The 17,691-nt window shown below is 32.4% G+C and overlaps 1 protein-coding gene across 1 annotated transcript in view; it reads left to right on the top strand.

Moving 5' to 3' along the window:
• Positions 1 to 17,691, top strand: part of LOC111043363 (sodium/iodide cotransporter) — a 73,290-nt gene that overhangs the window by 42,096 nt on the left and 13,503 nt on the right. Inside the window, 4 exon segments of the mRNA XM_039429041.1 lie at positions 8,184 to 8,372; positions 12,706 to 12,860; positions 14,939 to 15,079; positions 16,963 to 17,181. Coding sequence (XP_039284975.1) covers positions 8,184 to 8,372; positions 12,706 to 12,860; positions 14,939 to 15,079; positions 16,963 to 17,181 — 704 coding nt within the window.

The following is a 17,691-nucleotide window of genomic DNA, read 5'->3' as shown; positions in this document are numbered from 1 at the left end:
GGGTAAGAGTGTATGAACGGCACAATATGAGAGACTACCAATATCAATAAGCTTCATAAAAAAGAACCACGTGGACTATCAGCTTGAGATAACAGTAAAAGTTGCGACATAAACGCCCTATACCATGGGATATCTACTTATGCTATTGTTTCTCTATGGTTATACTATAGTGAGGTCCACGTTATAATGGCAGTGAAGAAAGTTAGGACAGCAACGTTGCCGATCCTCTGTCTTGTCAATGCCTACTATAGACGGTAGCTGATATGGGTTTATTAACGTAATATTAACTGTTCATTCTCGTTCAAAATAATCAATTATATTCTATCGAGCAATAAATTATATTTTTCAATGATTTCATGATAAATTTTCATAATCAAGATGAATATTTTGTTAACTGACCGAGCGAAGTGAGGTCTAAGATTCAAGTCGACGGTTTTGCATTTCTCTTTATGTTTATATTTATATTTTTATGTTCCGCATTTACAGCAAAACACAGCAATAGATTTTGATGAAATTTGTCAGGTATGTTCCTTTTTGAATTCCTCGTCGACGTATAAATACGGTTTTTTGGAATTTTGCATTTTAAAGATAATACAAAAGGAAAAGGAGTCTCCTTTGAACGCCAATATTACCGTGAAAATCAGACTGGAAATGATTCATCATAAATCAGCTGTCTAGTGTATATAATACTACCCGTTCAAAAACATCGAACATCTTGAAAATGTATCTTTCCATCAACGTTAGTAGACAATTGACTATAATACTACCCGTTCAAAAACATCGAACATCTTGGAAATGTATCTTTCCATCAACCTTGTAGACAGTTGCAGCCAGACCTGAAAACAGCGCTCACACTCACATTCCGGGACGACACGTCACTGTACGATAGGACAGAAAGCTCTATGTTCATTAATTATGATTTTTTCTAGACATTTTAAATCGATAAATGTTTTTTTTTATTTTTGAGAAAACATAACAACAGGTCAATGTAACTTACTGAGCGCGTGGTCTACTGTTCACAGAACTACTATAGTTAACTATATTTCTACATTGTTAAAAAACGTACTGGCAACAGAGCAAAGCGAGAAAGAGGTACCGCTATCTGCTTTGTTGAATGATAGACAAAGATAGCAATACAATTGCTAAACAAACACTGCCATTATAACGTGGACCTCACGATAGTGATTGGTGATTACTCAGTTATTATTCATACAAGGAAAAATTACTTTGGTTCGTAAGGAATGATAACCAGTTGATACATGTCATGATCTTAATCTTAACATAATAAGAGAGATAAACTCTCTTAACATAATCATCTCTCTTAATCTCTCTTAACATAGTAAGATAGATAAAATAACGGAAATCGCAATTTGAAGGTTGGTGTTCAGTTCAAAAGTTTGAAGTTGTAATACTTCTTTCTAGGGCCCGTTCTGTGTACAGAGAGTATGTAATACCATAGAGAAACATTAGCGTAAGTAGATATCCCATGGTATAGGGAATTTATGTCGCAACTTACTGTTATCTCAAGCCGATTACTGTCGATTATTGTAAATTTTACTGTTTTGTTGGGGTGAGAGTGTATGAACGGCACAATTTGAGAGAATACCAGTGTCACACAGCTTCATGGGAAAGAACTACGTGGACTATCGGCTTGAGATAACAGTAAAAGTTGCGACATAAACGCCCTATACCATGGGATATCTACTTATGCTATCGTTTCTCCATGGTAATACCAAGATACAGTATCATTAGGCGGTTTCAGGACTAATAATATTGGGTAGGCAACTCATCTTACATAGGTGTACGACAATTGGCCTACTTATTCTAACATGATTTTACGATTTCTTGGCTAACTATTCTTGACGGATTTGTAATTGATTTCAAGATGTATGACCAGATTTGAGATAGAAATTTAGTCTCAACAAGCTGGCCGGGCGAACTTCGTACCGCCAAATAGTTAATTAATCTCATGACAAACTTTAGCTGGATGCAAATCCAGGTGCTTCTTGCTTATTGGTTTGAATGGAAGAACTCACACACACTGAATCGGGCATGGCGTCGAACGGTGTGAAAAGGCAATCTCCATATTTTTCAATTTTCAATTCAATTCTTTTTATTTGCCATCGATACAATTTACAATAAATTATTCAAGAAATTCATAGAAATAAAAATAAAACAAAGCTTACAATCAAAACAAAAATTATAAATTAAATATATTTATTCAATTCAATTTCAATTCACAATACAAAGCACAAGATACATAGACAACATATCTAAAAACAGATTTGTGAATATTTCCCCCACATAGACGGATCTGTGTGTGGGGAATGAGTAACAGTACAAGAAGTAGCCTAAAATAAAATAATAATACGTATAATATATCTATTTATATATATGAAAGATAATAATAATAATACGATTATAATATTATTATAAATTTACAGCATTTCGAGTTCTACGACCCAAGTTTGGACGTCGTTCGAACCGCAGCATTATTAAGAATTGAAATTTTGTGAATCAGTAGAAAAAAAATTAAAAACAGATCTACCGACGGCTGTTGGATGACGCAATGATTAAAACAGCTGATTTTTATTTCTGTGTGTGGCCAGCTACATGCAAACATTGAAGGACCTTAGGAAAGAGTCCTGATTTCGGATTCTGAATTTGATAGGCCATAAACCTGGTCCTGAACATAAAGAACAAAACTAAAAAAAATCATCAAATTCGGTGCACACATAAAAAAGTTATTGAATGTCAAAATTTGAGGCTCGATTTTCATTTTATATAGATTATCTCATCCGGATGTACAGTTAATAAGCGATTTCGCTTAGGTACTCTTTTGAAACCATACCATAAAATTTTTCATCTTGAATGAAATGCCAAAACAACACATGACGCAAGTTAGATCTAATTTGAACTGTCAGCATTTTTCTTCAAATAGCAACAATGGCTCCCATTTAACCAATGCTGACAGTTTTAAGTGAATCTCACCATAAATAGATGAAATGTAGCTTCCTTCCACTTAGCATTGACGTATACACTTCCTCATTTGCGCCTAATTACAATGTGTGTATCAAATAACAAGACAGATGACAAGTAGTAGTAGTCTTATAATATTCCGTTTCTCCATCTCTTTCTTCCCCACTTTCATCATCACTGTCTAATTTTTCTCTTCACTATATGTGTCTTACTCCAAAACTTCCCCCTTTCTTCATCTCTGTCTTTCTCAAAATTTCCCTCTTCTCCATCTCTGTTTTCCCTCTAAATTTCCCTTTCTTCATCACTGTCTTTCTCTTAATTCCCTCTTCCCCATCTCTGTCTTCTTCCAAAATTCCCCCCTTTCTTCATCTCTGTCTTTCTCAAAATCTCCCTCCTCACTATATCTATCTTTCTCAAAATCTCCCTCTTCACCATCTCTGTCTTCCTCCAAAATTTCCCCCTTTCTTCATCAATGTCTTTCTCAAAATTTCCCTCTTCCCATCTCTGTCTTTCCCCAAAATTTCCCCCTTTCTTCATCACTGTCCTCAAAATTTCCCTCTCCACTATATCTGTCTTCCTCCAAAATTTCACCCTTTCTTCATCACTGTCTTTCTCAAAATTTCCCTCTTCCCCATCTCTGTCTTCCTCTAAAACTTCCCCCTTTCTTCATCACTGTCTTTCTATAAAATTTCCCTCTCCACTATATCTGTCTTCCTCCAAAATTTCACCCTTTCTTCATCACTGTCTTTCTATAAAATTTCCCTCTCCACTATATCTGTCTTTCTCAAAATTTCCCTTTTCACCATCTCTGTCTTCCTCCAGAATTTCTTCCTTCCCCATCTCTGTCTTACTCCAAAATTTCCCTCTTCCCCATCACTGTCTTCTTCCAAAATTCCCCCCTTTCTTCATCACTGTCTTTCTATAAAATTTCCCTCTTCCCATCTCTGTCTTCCCCCAAAATTTCCCCCTTTCTTCATCACTGTCCTCAAAATTTCCCTCTCCACTATTATCTGTCTTTCTCAAAATCTCCCTCTTCACCATCTCTGTCTTCCTCCAAAAATTCCCTCTCTTCCATCTCTGTCATCCAATTTGAAATCTAATACGGAAGCTAGGCAAATTCTGCCTACAGAATGAAATTCACTATAAACGTTCAGCATTGTTTATATATAATATCCATGCTGACAGTACCATAGTAAATACTGTTAATAATTAAAAAAGACAATTTTTAAAAGGGTACTTGGATTTTTATTTTTTTAAATTATTCACAAGAGTAGAGCTAACGGAAAAAATACGAAATACTGTTACTTAACTATAGAAAATTTGAATTTCTATTCTATGCAGAGAACACAGCAGAAAGCCAGTAATATCCACTCCAAACTGTCTGTTTAATGGTAGACATGAAGATAAACTTCATTTATTTTAATAAACAATTTACACTAAATTTACAAACAGTTTTTATTTTGATCTAAATTATTAACTGATAACGGAAAAAAGTACGAAATACTGTTACTTTACTGCACTGTTATTTAACTATAGAAAAATTTGAATTCCTATTCTATGCAGAGAACACAACAGAAAGATCATGGAGCCAGTAGTATCCACTCCAGACTGTTAGTGTCTGTTTAATGGTAGACATGAAGATAAACTTCATTTATTTTAATAAACAATTCACACTAAATTTACAAACAATTTTTATTTTCATCTTAATTATTAACTTAAAGATGTTATGTTTGATTCAAGTGAAGGATCGATGTTATTTATAACACAGTAGCAGGGCACCCGAGCTTTGCTACGGGAATTGAAAGCTAGATTATTCTTGAGAGAATACTAATTGCTAGATCATTTTTATGATCCAAATTTAATCAAAATCTTTATTTTAATTTTTGATTGTTAGAAGCAACTCCCGTCATAAAATTTTGTTTTATGAAATATTAAGATTAAATAAATTATCTGTACACCCGGATATAGCTCTGATTGAAGCAGCAGTGGCCAATCAATATTTCTCGATAAATGTATTAATAAGTCCTTCAACTTGATACTCACCTAATAAAGGACAGAACTCATATCTTGTTTAAAAACCTTCCTCAACTTACTGCCATCCTGACAAAATTAGGCTGTTAATAAATTTAGTTGACAACTGTTTCGGAAAGGTACTCTCTCTAGATTATAGTTCTATTAACAAATGTCCAGACAAAACTTTTCAGGTTACGTTTCTATCTGTTCAAAGAAGCAACAAGAAGCACAGCTGCCGACAGCATAGAAATCAAGTTGAATAGATGATTTTTATATTAATGTGTACATAAAAAAATCCCCCCTATCAGAATAAATTGGGTAGAGCTATAAACATTTATTAAGGAATAAGCTATTAAAGAATTTTCAATTTTCCCAGTTTTTGTCCCTATTCACCCCGTTTTTCGGTATAGACATTGCAAGAGATTGGAAGAAGATGAATATATACATGCTAAAAGACGAACTTTAACCCTTCAAAAACTACCCTTGAAGTTAAAATATCGCCGAAAGATTTCTTAGTGAGCACCTAGGACCTATAAAGTAGCTATATTCTGAGTTTTGTTGCAATCCATCCAGTAGTCTTTCAGGAATCGTGATCAGTGAGTGAGTCAGATAAGAATTTTATAAGTATAGATTTCGACAGTTGGTGAAATCAACTTCATGTAAAAGAACTTGATATGAATTTGGAGAGCAGTTTGTAGCCATACACAGCATCAAATTGATAGTCTCTGGATTTCGTACATTGACAGTGCAGTTGAATATTCATTGATCATTGTTCTTAGTGATCAAATGTGACGAAAAATATTCACCTTCTATTGTTCATGTGCATTCTATTCACTAGGGGAATGACTGCAATCAGTCTGAGGGTGCATTAGGCAAACGGTAAACCAAAAGGCGGAATTGTTTGTCTTTTATACTTGGAGTTTGAACTCAAAACAGTCTGCGTTCCTTGAAAAAATAAACAAAAAATGAATTATCACCAAACCGTACCTAAATAGAGAACACACATATTATTACACTAGTGATGAGGGACTCATTCATGATGGATCCACTTTTTCATTTCTCTCAATAATTACAATTAATTGCAGTAGATAGACAAATGTCTTATAATTTCACTTTATAACATTACAAATAAAATCTGGTGTGGCGCACTCACACAACTTTCCTTGCCGTTATGAAAATTGATCACCTGACGCTAGTGTTCCTGCGCATCTCAAGTCTACTATTCAAAGATTCAAGCCACCTGGTGACAGGAAAATTTGATAATTATTATTATAACGCTGGAGACACACGAGGTCTGCTATCTCTTCATAGTGAATGATCTAATAGAATAAACAGTTGCCAACAGTTTGCAATTAAATATAATCACATTTTCTCGAATTTCAAGCTTATTTTCAATTTTAGGTAAAAATGTTACAGAATTGTAGAGATTTTCATGCTCAATCGTTTTCATTTGAATTTTTTTGTTTGAATTGTATCTGAAGCCTGATAATTAGAAATCTAAAATCAAACTTTGCATAGATGAGGCAAAGCTCATGAAATTTTTACAGATATGAGACTTGAGGCAGTTGATGAAGCTTATCAATGACTATTTTAGGTATGAAATTGATCAAAATCATTGGAGCCGTTTTCGAGATAATCGCGAAAAGCCCTGTTCTTGACAACATTTTCATTCTGACAACATCTTGAATTGCATTTGATCGAAATTGTTCGTGTCGGATCCTCATAGTGTAAGGACCTTAAGTTCCAAATTTCAAGTCATTCCATTAATTGAGAGATGACATATCGTGTACACAGACGCACATACACACACACACACACACACACACACATACACACACACACACACACACACACACACCCACACACACACTCATAGATCCTCATAGTGTAAGGACCTTAAGTTCCAAATTTCAAGTCATTCCATTAATTGAGAGATGACATATCGTGTACACAGACGCACATACACTCATACACACACACACACACACACACACACACACACACACACACACACACACACACACACACAAACCACGTTTTTAGACTCAGGGGACCTTGAAACGTATAGAAATTTGGAAATTGGGGTACCTTAATTTTTTTCGGAAAGCAATACTTTCCTTACCTATGGTAATAGGGCAAGGAAAGTAAGAATTAGTTAATTGCTGATCACTCAATTGAAATATCATCAGGGTCTTCACTAGCCCATAGCTTCTAATAATAGGCTTTACCATCATGATTAATTAATTGGTTCAAATTCGATATTTTAATTTGTTGAATCTTACTCACCCACCTTCATAACTATCATACTGTTTATATCCATGCATTGCTCATCTTTATTTATTTATCACATTGTGTACAAATACTTAACATGAGGAAAGTCACAACAGCCTCATGCCCAAAACTGCCCCATTTCCAATGTATACTATACTGTCCAAATCAAAATGTTGGTCATGTCACTTTCACTTTTAAAATACAATTTACGCTTTTCAATACTCAGATAAACAAGATAATTTTGCTTTTTGTGTAGTTGAGAAGTTGATATTGTGGTAATTATTCATATTGAATGAAAAAAGACTAAGGAATTGTCAAAAACCACTGATTATTTATAATTAGAAAGACCGGTTTCGGTTATTACACCATTGTCAATCTCTGATAAACTCCTCATCTTTATAATTAAAAGACTCACTTAAAGAGGCAAACTTAACATCACTAATTAGTGATACTTATAATATCATTGTTTCAATCCAATATACCAATACCCCTTATAATGATTGTTAATTTACTTTTTGTGTAGTTGAGAAGTTGATATTGTGATAATTATTCATATGGAATGAAAAACACTAAGAAATTGTCAAAAAACCACAGGTTTATTGATACTTAGAAAGACCGGTTTCGGTTATTACACCATTGCTGTCAATCTCTGAGTTTATCAGAGATTGACAATGAATAACCGAAACCGGTCTTTCTAATTATCAATAAATCAGTGGTTTTTTGACAATTTCTTAGTCTTTTTTCATTCAAGATAATTTTGAATCAAATAGATACTATTAGAGTCTAAAATCAAAAAATCTAGAACAGTGTAACTTAATAATTATTCAAAAGTGTAAATTTTGAATGAAACTAGAAATTTTTGAGCTAAATACTGCACACTTTATAGAAAACGATCTTATCACATTGGTAATTTTTTTCAGTATTTAGACCTGAGGTTCAAATCCCGCCTGGTCCGGTGCCTAGCTTCGGGGACTTATGTGATGCGAAGTCTGCTGAATCTCGGTGTGACTGTGTTCACTCCATGCGTCGCCCTCAAAACAGTCATTGGACTTCCCTACTGGGCTTCCATCTGTAGCATAATAGCGATCGCCATTTTTTTCACCGTCATGGTAAGTAAAAATGAGATGGGTTCACAGGTACCATAAGTTCTGCGAATATCATACCTAAAATAATTACAAAAACTATAGAAGTCTAATTGTCTAATAACAAAAACTAGGAGTGGAACCAACTATAGTGAGGTCCACGTTATAATGGCAGTATTTGATCAACATTGGTGTTGCTATCCTTGTCCATCATTCGACAAAACAGATAGCACTATCCTTTTCCAGTTCTGCAACGTTGCCAAGTCCGTTTTTAATGTAGAAATGTAATTAATCAAGGCACGCAAACGGCAATGCTGTTTTCCTATCTTTATCCACTGTTATTATAACGTGGACTTCACTATAGAAAATATCTATAATGAGGTCCAAGTTATAATGGCAGTGGAGAAAGATAGGAGTAAAACGTTGCCGATGCCGATCCTCTGTCTTGTCAATGCCTTCTATAGACGGTAGCTGATACAGGTTTTTGATGTAATATTAACGGTTCATTCTCGTTCAAAATAATCAATTATATTTTATTAATCAATAAATTATATTTTTCAATGATTTCATAATGAATTTTCATAATGAAGATGAAATATTTAATCAATTATGATTCTACATTGTTAAAGACGATCTCGCAACAGAGCAAAGCGAGAAAGAGATAGCGTTATCCGCTTTGTTGAATGATAGACAAGGATAGCAATACCATTGCTAATCAAACACTGCCATTACAACGTGGACCTCACTATAGGAATCTAGATCCTAGAATATAGTCCTATTAATTTGATAGAGTAATCCGAAATAGCCTATATGGTCAATTCCCAAAAAAATGATAATACATGATGTTTAAAACCGTTCAAAAGTTATTCTAATTCAAAGATACCGATAAATCATCCATCATCTATTATAATCAATTACTATACACCCTACTATAATAATGTAAAAAACTGGCTTATACACGTACGGGATAGGGAGATTATGGTTGACGCATCATCACGTATAAACTACTGGACTGATTGACTTTAATTTCGCATAAAGATTCTTTATTAACTGAGGATGGTTAAAGGCCTATTTTCAATTTTCTAATATTTTATTACGTCAAGTTTTTAGTTTGTAAAGTTTCAAAATAGACCCTTGCGGTGCACGGGTTACCTGCTAGTTGTCAATAATAACAAAAGAATGAAGAATAAATTCCAAGATAGGCTAAAACAACTCAAAGTGCAGTATTATTATTCAAGCATTTCCAAGCTTTTTCGGACTCTGGCATCTTGTTTGAAGTAGCCTATACACCCCAGTGTGCTATTACTCTTGATATAGGAGTCATGACATAAATGTAAAACCTCAGTTTAATGAAGGTTCCAATTTCTTCTGGAGTTTCCCCCCTACTTCATCAACACAAAATTATTGAGAATCGTCTTGAAAATTCGCAATAATCTAATCAGATTTTTATCATAACAAAATTTACACACAAGTTGTACGTTATGGCAAGAATGCTTGATCTCTGTTGAATGAAGGCTTCAATATCTCCTGAAATCTCCTCCTACTTTAACCAAGAACTTCATCAAATCACAATTGAAAATCGACTAGAAAATCTTACAGAATATCAACAGAATTAGCACACTACTTGTTATAAGTACTTGTGAGTAGCCTACTGTTGGAGAGGAGAGCAGCTGACCCAAAAATACATTCCTCTCTCAATCAAAAATACCTACATTGTTCACTTGAAGATAATGAGGCTCTTATTTTTCTATTCATATCAATCAAAATTTATAAGTATCTTCAATATTGATAGAGATCCTATATGAAAATGTAATTTTTCAAACATTTTCTAGATTTTCAATGCTTTGAATATTTGAAAAAATCTATGAATCTTATAATTAATTCAATCGAATTGGGAAAATTTTTATATTCTGCTTCCTCCCAAGATGTTCAATTTTCCAAGGAGTCTTTCGTCTTCTTGAGGGTAGGGGTCTTTTGATAAGATATTCAAATAACTTTCATGTTTTTACATTTCCATTTTATCAATTTATTATATTCACCAGCTACCATACCATTCAGTACTATCCATTAGCCTACTATTAAAAGTTTCCACTGTCCACTAATGTTCCTAATTAGTATATGTAGGCTAATACATATACTATTCTACAGTATATATAGAATAGTATAATACTTGAATGATGCTTCAATATAGAGCTGAATGATTACGATTGAAAAGTGGAATACCAGATAGAAATGTTAGAGAAAACACCTATTTCTCTAATGATAAGCTGAAGAAACAGTGTTACATAACAGCTACACTAAGAAAGTATCAGTTTTTTGTAACAAAAGAGAGATAATAATATGAGATATTTTCGCATGGTAATTTAATTGATAAGGGCAACTATTATCGATTCATGCAGAATGTAATGAAATGAAATAGGCTACAATACGTCTGATAAGCATATAAAAATCATCAGAGTTTTTTGGCTAAAAAATTGGGAAGAATGATGTATATGGAACTGAGTAAGATTGATTGGAAGTCACAATTTTCTAATGAGAGATAGATAGAAATTATTTATGAATGAATAACAAGAAAGAGTTTTTTCTTAGAGATAATTCGATCGTAGTCATGCGTCACACATCACCTCATCATCAAATGTGATAATTCTTATCATAATGAAGTACATTATTATCTTATATCATGTAACAATATAGCAAAATTAATTAATTTGATAGTAAACAATATTAATTTGAAGAAGAATAAATTATCAACACTCATAATAATACAATTAATTAATGATAGATTGTAAATTTGACCTTTTTTCACATCACTATTGTAGTGATAACAGAATAGAGCAAAACAATTAATTAAGTATAATTGATTCGAATGGCAACACTATTAGGCCTAGTACGGTAATGGAATATTAATAAATTACACTATTTTGGTATGATATATTTGAAGAAAGCTGATAAAGCTGATTATCTCCTCATTTGGCTAGGAACGTTCCATTATCAGACCACAGCTTCGTTATATTTTCAGATCAGCTAGTTATATTATACAAGATATATAAAAAATAAAAAATATAAATTTAAGTGGACTTTTAAAATTATTGTTCAATCACGACATGATCCGGCTGTATAATGTCATTATCAAGTGAGTGGAAAATAAATAGAAGAAGGGTACTTGGATTTCCAATTTGTATTTATATTTAAGAGTAGCCCTGAAGAAAAAAGACAGTTATACAGGAGCTATCGGGTTTTTATGCAGATAATTGTATAACGCTCTGTAACTTCATACTTATAATTCCTTTTCTAATTATATGGAGCTTATAATTGTTATACAGAAACTCTGTATAGAAAGACAAAGGAACTTGAGGGTTAGGTAATTTTAAATCATCAATATTGTATATTGATAATGATACTTGGTGATATAAACTCCGATATCTGATCGATATTTTTGTGAACATAATAACCATTCGAATATTTTATTTGTATCAATCTTATTGCAATAGCAGTAATACTACTGTGCTTCTTACTGTGTTATTTTTCCTTGAATAAAATTGATAGGTTCGGAAAAATACTCATAGAATTCCTGAATATACGTTTTTCATGATGCCCACATGAGCTTTAGGCATAAAACTGAAACTGATGATAATGAGAGATGAGTATAAATAAAAATATAAATCTCAGTACCCTTTTAAATTATTTTGTCACAGCATTTTTCGAACATAATGCCATTTTAAAATTAAGAAATGGAATTAATGTCTGAAACATGTTTTGACAAAAAATAATTTAACATGTTTAATGTTAAATCAATGTCATGATAATGTTTAACACCATTGTTGAATTAACAATGTTTAATGCCATGATAATGTTCAATTAATTAATGACATTACAGATGAAATTAATGTCCGAAACATGTATACGTTGTGACAAAATAATTTAAAAGGGTACTGATATATTTATATTTTTATTTATATTAAAAGTACCGTAGCCCTAAAGAAAAAAGACAATGAGAGATGAGTGTATGGACCTTTGGGCGATTTGAGACTTGTAATGATTTTTCCAATAGTTAATTCCAATTTCAAATTTGATCATCTTTTATTGATATTCTACAGTTACACAACTTTTTATCGATTATAGCCACCACCATCTAGATTAATTTGTTAATTTAGCTGGTAGTGTTATAGCTCATGAAATCAAATGAAAATTCAGTAATATGTTTACTGCCAAATAAATTATTATTTATGATATATAAATAAAATATCTATATTTCCACTCATTGATCTCATTTTTTATAAATAGTAAACTCGTGTCTACTCATATTTTACTCATGAAATATAGCAAACTTTTGTGCTGAAATAGATGGAATTTTTTGCAGGGTGGTCTAAGAACGGCAATAATGGCGGATGTGGCCCAATTGCTGGTCATGATGGCCTGCAGTCTAATTATCATCTTCCAAGGACTCATTCAAAATGGAGGAGTGACCAATGTTGTCAACATCAGCTACGAGAGAGGACGTCTGGATTTCTTCAAGTGAGCTCCATCATTCAACCATCATTAAAACATTATTTATAAGTAATAAGGTCGAAATCATTCAACCATCATTATACTTACTTTAAACTGTTAGCATCAGTTGAATTTGAAGCCATAAATGAAATATACATTCATACATGATTTATATAAAACAAATAACCAAATAACATATCAAATAACAGTATCCTGTTATTTATTTGATATGTTGACAGTCTGAAGTTTGGAAAGATGCTGATTGACAGTATAATGATAATGTTTTCTGTCGTTCCTATCAAAATGTTCACAATCCAATTTCTATGCTATTTTCGAATTGATATTGCTAATTATTGTCTTCTGTGTCCCTAGCTTATCAATATCGATCCTATAGTGAGGTCCACGTTATAATGGCAGTGGAGGTGGAGAAAGATATAAGAACAACGTTGTCGATCTTTGTATAAAGACCTTCTATAGATCCTTATTTATATGTGGCGAATCATCTGATTGCCACCTATAGGTATGCCTTCTATATAGACAGTAGCGGATCTAGACTCCTATAGTGAGGTCCACGTTATAATGGCAGTGAAGGTGGAGAAAGATAGAAGAACAACGTTGTCGATCCTCTGTCTTGTCAATGCCTTCAATTTATAGACAGTAGCTGATACAGGTTTATTGATGAAATATTAACTGTTTAATTCTCGTATAAATAGTCATTATTATATTTTATCAAGCAAGGAATTATATTTTACAATAATTTCATAATGACTTTTTATAATTAAGATGGAATATCTTGTTAATTAATATTAATTATTATTCTACATTGTTAAAAGACGATCGCGGGCAACAGAGAAGAGTGAGAATTGTTGAATGATAGACAAGGATAGCAATACAATTGCTAATCAAACACTGCCATTATAACGTGGACCTCAATATAATATAATTATTCAATATTTCAAATATTTTCAGTCGCCAGTCGTAAGTGTTTGTATGTACCGTAAAATGGGGTGAATAGGGACAGTTTTTTAAAATATTTTCTCATAACTTACACAAAAATTATTTTATTCTGTGTGTGATCCACTTATGGCTTTCACTCTTGGTATAGGTATCTCTTGGATTAAACTTTTTTTTTGCATTCACCCTCTTTTTCATCATTATTTTTTTTATTGCTGTCCCTATTCACCCCAATGGTGGGGTCAATGGGGACGCAAGTGTGTATAGTATGCACGATTTTTTTCAGACCTATTATGGGGTGGATAGGGACACAAAGGACCTTATTAAAATAGAATAAAATATTTTTTTATATATATTTAATAAAAATAAACTAAGAAAATACATTTGAAGTTTTTTCGAAGGAATGATCCCATGAACTTATCACCTGAAACTTTTTCTTCAACCTTCCCAATAAATACTTTCACCCCTGTGTCATATTGGAATTTAACTCGAACCCAGCAATTTCCTTCTCCTCTTCAACAACGTTGACTACTTCAAGATAAGTCTTAAACTTCAATAAAACCAGCAAATACCAGTTTTAGGCAGTGTCCCTATTCACCCCACCTCAACATCCAAATGGTCAAGATTGAAAAAAAAATCTAGAATAAATTATATTCCAGTTAAAGCTTACATATTTAATGTGTTATTACTTATTAGAATCAGTAGAATTCATAGAAAAATACTTCAAGCTTGTGACTACAAACAGTTCAAATGTCCAGACAAAACTTTTCAGGTTACGTTTCTATCTGTTCAAGGAAGCAACAAGAAGCACAGCTGCCGACAGCATACAAATCAAGTTGATTAGATGATTTTTAAATATTAATGTGTACAGAAAAATCCCCTCTATCAGAATAAATTAGGTAGAGCTATAACAATTCAATAAGAAAGAAGTTATTGAAAAATTTTCAATTTTCACAGTTTTTGTCCCTATTCACCCCTGCGTCCCTATTCACCCCGTTTTACGGTAATCATCATAATATAGTTCATTTCCTTCCAATATAGTTTCAATGGTTACCGCATTTCATTCAAATAATGGAATAAAATATATAGTGTTACTTTCATCCATTACATCATAATATTGTTCGAATAATCCATTGTTTTGTCATTTACAGTTGGGACAGTGATCCTACTAAACGAGTGACAACATATTCAGCTCTCATTGGTCAACTCTTCATGTCTCTTTCTATTTTCGGATGTCAACAGAACTTTGTGCAAAGATACTGCAGTATGAAATCTAGGAGAAAAGTTTACAAGTAAGTAGATTTCAATTAAATAAATAAGTTGGGTTTCATTTTGTTGAATTATCTTCATCATGATAGGGCATAGTCCAAGTAAAGTCCAAATAAATAGTTATGATACCTAGTTATTAAGTAGGCCTACCTTTATAGCTGCACCTTGTACGCTGAGGATGTGGCTCAGTGCCACAAAACGCGTTCGTCAAACAAGGAAACCGAGATTACTCTTGTAAAAGTGCAAGATTAATAATTAATTATTTGCAATGATTTTAATTAATCATTTACAAGATAATAATAAGCTTCCACATCGTCTTAGGCACTGATTAATAATGTCTGAAAAAAATCACCTCAGATTATGAGATAATGTCTTATTGATACGTATCGTGTAGGACTACTGAAAAATCATTATATTTAAAGTGTTCTTGAAATAATAAAAATATTGGATAATGGGCTGAACATAATACAACATAAAGATAAAGTGTTGAATCTGAAAATAAATTAACAATTGAATTTCTTAGTCTTTTTCATTCCATATGAATAATTATCACAATATCAACTTCTCAACTACACAAAAAGTAAATTAGCAATCATTATAAGGGGTATTGGTATATTGGATTGAAACAATGATATTATAAGTATCACTAATTAGTGATGCTAAGTTTTTCCTCCAATTCTAAATAGATAAATGATATGAGTAATTTTCTTTGAACAATCGTTCTCCATGAAGTCTTCCATTGCTGTTATTCATAATTCCATTGAATTGTTCGACATAATTTCTAATATTTCCTATAATATTCATATTTATTTATTCATTCATATACAAATAGAATCCAGGTAAAACAACAGGCATTCGCCCAAAACTGCTCTAAGCCTTAATTTGGAATAAACAGTCTAGAGGTAAAAATGATAACTTAATTCACACACTATTTTGAGTAAATCAAATCTACTACAATTTCTAATTTATCAGATTAATTAATTTCAAAATACAAATCCAAAAAAATCTTCCTTCACAATCGCCAAAAATATTTAAAATTTCACAAAATCGACAATTATACTCATGTAAACATCAAAATAGCATGTGAACATGTAAACATATTAGCGTATGTATCAGTTGTCTCTGCTAGTACCCTTGTAATATGTTTTTAAATTATACACTACAATATTAAAGTATATCTATAAAATCAACTAAAACACAATAAGAATTATCAAAAGTGCCCTTTATCTTATTGAAACACAATAAAGGGTTATGTTACAATACAATAAAAATAGTACGTTTAATTATTTGCCATTGTATTTTAATAATCAGTAGCCCTAAAAAAAGAGTGGATATAGCTTAATTATAGCTATATGTGATTGTAATAGTCGTGAATTCATTTGAGATGAATTGCCCAACAATATAGATAGGCTATATAATTGATTAAAATGTTATAATTTTTACATAACCTTTGTACTGTGTATTCCAAATTAAGGTTTAAAGCAGTTTTGGGCAAATGCCTGTTGTTTTTGTATACCTGGATTGAATTTGTATATAAATAAATAAATATGGAATAAATAAAATGATTTGCTTGCAGAATAAAAACAAGAGTGGTTATCATCATGACTAGAATAGAATAGAATAGCATTTATTTACAATCAGGGCCATGCCCTATATACAAAGAGTTGGGTACATAGTATTCAATAATATCATCATGACCATATGTGATTGTTATAGAATATTATGTTTCTTAGATTCTTCTAGGACAAATTTCTCACAAAATGAAGGCTATAAGTGATTGCTTTAATGATTTTCTTGCAGGCTATGTAATTGTTACAATATTTAAACTATTATAAATATAAAACTTTTCTGTAATTGTTACAATGTTTTATACTATTGTCAATATAATTTTTTTTTCTGCTTGCAGGACTCTATTGGGGAATGTGCCAGTGATGACTGTACTATTCAGCCTGTCGTGGATAGTGGGAATGGTTGTGTTTGCCAGCTATTACGACTGTGATCCAATGAAGCTGGGACATATCAGTGACATCGACGAGATTCTGCCATTCTACATCGAGGACAAATTCTACTTCCTACCTGGCTTCCTTGGACTTATCATGGCCAGTCTGTTCAACGGTGCTTTGAAGTGAGTGTACAAAATAAATAGTGAAATTAACTTTTAATAGTGGAATATCGGGGCACCGAGCTCCGCCCTGGAGTACAAAAGCATATACAATTTATTACGAAAGAAGAAATTATAATATATTTTTAGTTCATACAGAAAGGCTCTATCTAATCACAGTGGGTTGTGATCAATTCCCAGAGGAATACAAAAAATTCTCTCACAAAGCCGGTTAAATTTTAATCCTGATTAATTTCACGTGAACCAAATCAGAGAAGACCATTTCAAAAAGATAGCTTATCTGATTGGCTCTACTGGAATTAATCAGGATTAAAATTCAACCGGCTTTTGTACAGCCGGCACTAAGTACCTGATTGACCGATTACAAAAGTTCAACAGCTGAGTCATAATTTTGTCTCAGTCCCACACACATGCACTCGCTCACTCACTTCCATCATCAACAGACGACGAGATAATTATTATCAGCTGTTTCTCCAAGGATGAATGAATCCTTTTAATGTCCTTCAGCGAGTT

This window comes from Nilaparvata lugens, chromosome 1 (assembly GCF_014356525.2).
Source record: "Nilaparvata lugens isolate BPH chromosome 1, ASM1435652v1, whole genome shotgun sequence".
Lineage (NCBI taxonomy): Eukaryota > Metazoa > Arthropoda > Insecta > Hemiptera > Delphacidae > Nilaparvata > Nilaparvata lugens.
This window is presented reverse-complemented; position numbering and strand designations above follow the sequence as displayed.